Source organism: Papaver somniferum, chromosome 3 (genome assembly GCF_003573695.1).
Source record: "Papaver somniferum cultivar HN1 chromosome 3, ASM357369v1, whole genome shotgun sequence".
Classification (NCBI taxonomy): Eukaryota; Viridiplantae; Streptophyta; class Magnoliopsida; order Ranunculales; family Papaveraceae; genus Papaver; species Papaver somniferum.
The window spans coordinates 26361233-26364886 of record NC_039360.1 but is presented as its reverse complement, the minus strand read 5'-3'; the positions used below and the strand labels follow the sequence as shown (position 1 = coordinate 26364886).

General features: G+C 37.3%; 1 protein-coding gene across 1 annotated transcript; it reads right to left on the bottom strand.

Annotated features, from left to right (window-relative positions):
* Positions 1-1454: 1454 nt before the first annotated feature.
* Positions 1455-3271, bottom strand: LOC113355636. The gene is made up of 3 exons (XM_026598555.1): positions 2343-3271; positions 2065-2214; positions 1455-1946 (listed from the first exon to the last, which is right to left on the bottom strand). The coding sequence occupies exons 2-3, from the start codon at positions 2155-2157 to the stop codon at positions 1611-1613; spliced, it is 429 nt and encodes a 142-aa protein (XP_026454340.1). The 5' UTR covers positions 2158-2214; positions 2343-3271; the 3' UTR covers positions 1455-1610.
* Between the last annotated feature and the right edge of the window lie 383 nt (positions 3272-3654).

Sequence of the window (3654 nt, the reverse complement as noted above, 5' to 3'; positions counted from 1 at the left end):
ACGATGAGAAGCTAGGCATGCAGGGGAAATTCCCCTCCATACACTATGAGCAAAGGAGAAAACAACATTCCACCAAGGAGCAAGATGACAAATAAAAAGGCGAAAATGAAATTTTAAAGGACCAAGTCACCTTAGCAAAAAGGCCCATGGAGGATGTATCTCGGAGCCCACATGGAGAGCCCATAATAGCCAAAATAAATTGGTTACCGTGCTTATTGTCAAAGCATAAATTTAATTGAATAACACAGCCTAGAGACGAACAAAAGCTGAACATAGCATACACATGGCGTAATTATTAGACGAGTATCGACGAACCGGTCTCAAAGACGGAGGCGATGTCTATCCAGGAGATTACATTTACAGCTGCTAATCAAAGAGCAATCATGAAAACCAATGACGTACAGAAGGACGTACTCGGAGTCACAATACTGTCACTACAGTTTTACCATTAGTATTATACCAAATCCTAACGACGATATTATGAGATACTAATGACGAGATGTCAGGAAGAACTACGCCATCAAGATGCGGGACGGAAGTCTTGGAACTTCACATAAGAATAGGGGCAAGTATTAATACTTTTAAAATAAATAGTATTCTTATTGCTCAGTCCCTTCAACAAACAATCGAAACACTACAATGAAATGCTAGCCTACTTGTTCATAAGCATCGAAGGCACATCTCGAGAATGCCATAATGGAGCACGATGAAGAAGCAACTTCGTGATTGTCATTCATAGCACTAATGGTGTAAATAGTACAACAAACGGAGAGGTTCTTCACCCTAAAAAGGCTAATAAAGTAAAGTTTGCTTTTGTATTTTATGTTTCAGTGAAAACTTGGAACACTCATCTCGCCTCAAAAACAACACCTAAAGAAGATTTCCATGATCTCCAAGAAAAGGAGCAAAATGTGAGAGTAAAATATCAACTCGACACGTGGCGCAAGATCTAGACGGGAGCACCATATAATACTACAAGCAACTACACAGTAATACTACCTTTTGTAATCCTTATCCCATCTAGTCAGCCCTAAGGGCAGGAATGTAATTCGATGTATAAAACCCCCCAATATAAGAGAAGGAGATATAGGTTAAAAGGGGTTCCTTCCTTCTTCTTGATTGGCTCGGCGAGCTAGATTCTAGCTCCCCCTCTTCTCCCATGGATGGAGTTTCAAGTCCCATGAGGACCTCCATTCATGGATCTCTGTGTATCACCGCCAATAATAGTGAAAACAAAGTGGATGTAGGTTTTTTAATCACCGAATCACTATAAAATCCAAATCCTTGTGTTAATCTTTACTTTTCTGCCTTCTCTTTTATGTATGATTTCAATGATTTATGTTCATTAGATTTTGTTGGATGTAGTAATCCGATTTTATGCAACTACATCAGAGCCAATACCTTCAGCTAAGTTAGCTCAAGAAGCTTGTTTCTGGAAAAAATATGAAAGAGAATGGCAAATGGACAAGTATCTTGCTGCATTCATGAAATACGCTGGCCAGAAATGTACAGGTATCCGCAAAACTTGTACAGTAATTTATTTGATCTTGGATTACAGACCTTTGTTATCAAACAGAAATTGAAACCATAACTGAAATTTGTAACTGTAGCTAGCAACGAAAAAACTTAATCACACAACCTGGCGAGGCTCTTGGAAAACTTTGTATCTCTCCCTCAAAATCTTTTCCCCTTTTCGCTTTGTAACCAATAGTGAGCCTTTGCAAAGCTTTAGCGGTCTTCAAAACTAGTTTCACCCACCTCAGCTCCTTTGGGTCCCCAACAAATTGCTGAAAGGACACTGATTCAAGGAGTGGGAATAGACATCTATCAGGCACCAATCTATCATCTTCGTTGTCATCATCACTGTCGTCCTCATCACGATCTTCCCAATTACTGTCTTCCTCATCACTGCCTTCCTCATCAGTGTCTTCATCTGTAAAACTTAACTGGAGATGAAATTGAAATCAATAATAAGATACCAAATGACTAATTATTGCAGACATAACAAGTTAAGAGATGCAAGCCCAATGAGGGTATAGAGAATCATTGGTTCTGAACACTTGCCTTGGTAAATAAGAGTGACTCCAGATTAGGTACTGCGCTGAGGAAAGCAATTAGTTCTTGATCAATGGTTATATCTTCAGATACTCTCAACATGTTGACATTGTGAAACGTCAGCAAATTGCGTGGCGGAATGTATGCAGAGCAAAAAGCCTATTCATTCACGAGGTAAAAACAACAAATAAATCAGTCACAAGTAGGCAGTAAGATTAAACCATATAAGCAAAAAGGAACATAGCAACTAAGTACTTTAAAAATATCAGCAATGAAGAATAGAATACCTCCAGTATTAGGTCACTGACTGTTAGACATTTTACATGTGCTATGGCTCGAAGTAACTCATTTACTGCTGCAACATTTTCTTTAGAGTAATAGTGAACAACTGCTTCCTCCAGTGCTGGAAAGCTAGACAACACATTTTCTTTTGCAACATTATCAGAGTCTAGTAAACCATCTTCGTGTTCCCAAGCATAAATAGCTTCAATGTAGGAAATGAAACACAGAAATTCCTCAAACGAAACTCGCACTTTTGCAGAATCAATTCTTCAAGGACAGGGAAATTTGAAAAACCATTCAAGCACTCATCGCTGAACCTAAATCCCCAAAGTTTAAGGCGCTTGAGTCTTGGAAAAGAGATACGTCTAGGAAAGGTGAAAGCATGGAGAACTCCTCCAAGCTCCAACGTTATCAATGATTCACAAGTAAAAAGAGATAGGGGAATATATGAGAGTTTCTGCAATTAATCAAACATAATTCTCACTTCCTATTATTATGTTTTTGAATCCAAAACCCTAACAACGTAATTTCAATTGCTGAATTATTAAAGAGAGCTCAATCATGTAATCAGACAAATATTGGGGGGGTTTCGGATTAAAAAATTTCTCTAATTAATCAGACATAATTTCTGGATTCTAATCTCTGAAAAAGACAGATGACGATGATGTTTCTACTGGTTGTTTCTTACTGAATGAAAACCATTTCTCTTTCAGAAAACCTAGATTTCATTCGGATAAGTTAGGGTTTTCGAATCAGACCGCGTTATTCTAAATAAATGATAAATCAAAATAAGGAAATCAAGATTAAAGTTTGAATGTGCTAGTTGTAGTAGATCGAAAATACCTTCCTTCACTCGTCTGTCACGGGAGATATCACTTCACTGGAGTTTTGAGGGAAGAAGAAGAAGAAAGAAGAGTGAATTTGAACTGGAAGAAAAACGAAATGAGAATCGAGAAGAACACCAAGGAAAGGATTTTGTTAAGGGGTTTTGATAATGGGCCTGGCATCACTGCAGATTTTGTATGGAATTCATTATGGGTTTTTTAAATTTTAGCTGTTGGAATGAACTATGATTTTGGGCATACCAAAATCTTTCAAGGCATACTGAATGAAGAAAAAAAGGGTTGTGAAATAGCAAAATCAGATAACCCCTTAACCCAAATTTTTTTAATGGCAAATCTGCCCTTTACGTATTAGTGTTAATAATCTTGATTAGTGATTAAAATAATTTTCAGAATTATAAGAGTTGTTTAGATGAAAAATTTGAGGAAAAAAAATCAAAGTTTTGGTTTGGTTAAGAAGGAGAGAAGGAGAAAG

Coding starts and splice junctions, on each gene's coding strand:
- LOC113355636 (XM_026598555.1), bottom strand. CDS start 2,157: ATGTTGAGAGTATCTGAAGATATAACCATTGATCAAGAACTAATTGCT. Junction 1,947..2,064: donor AGTCACTCTTATTTACCAAG/GCAAGTGTTCAG, acceptor TTTCATCTCCAG/TTAAGTTTTACAGATGAAGA.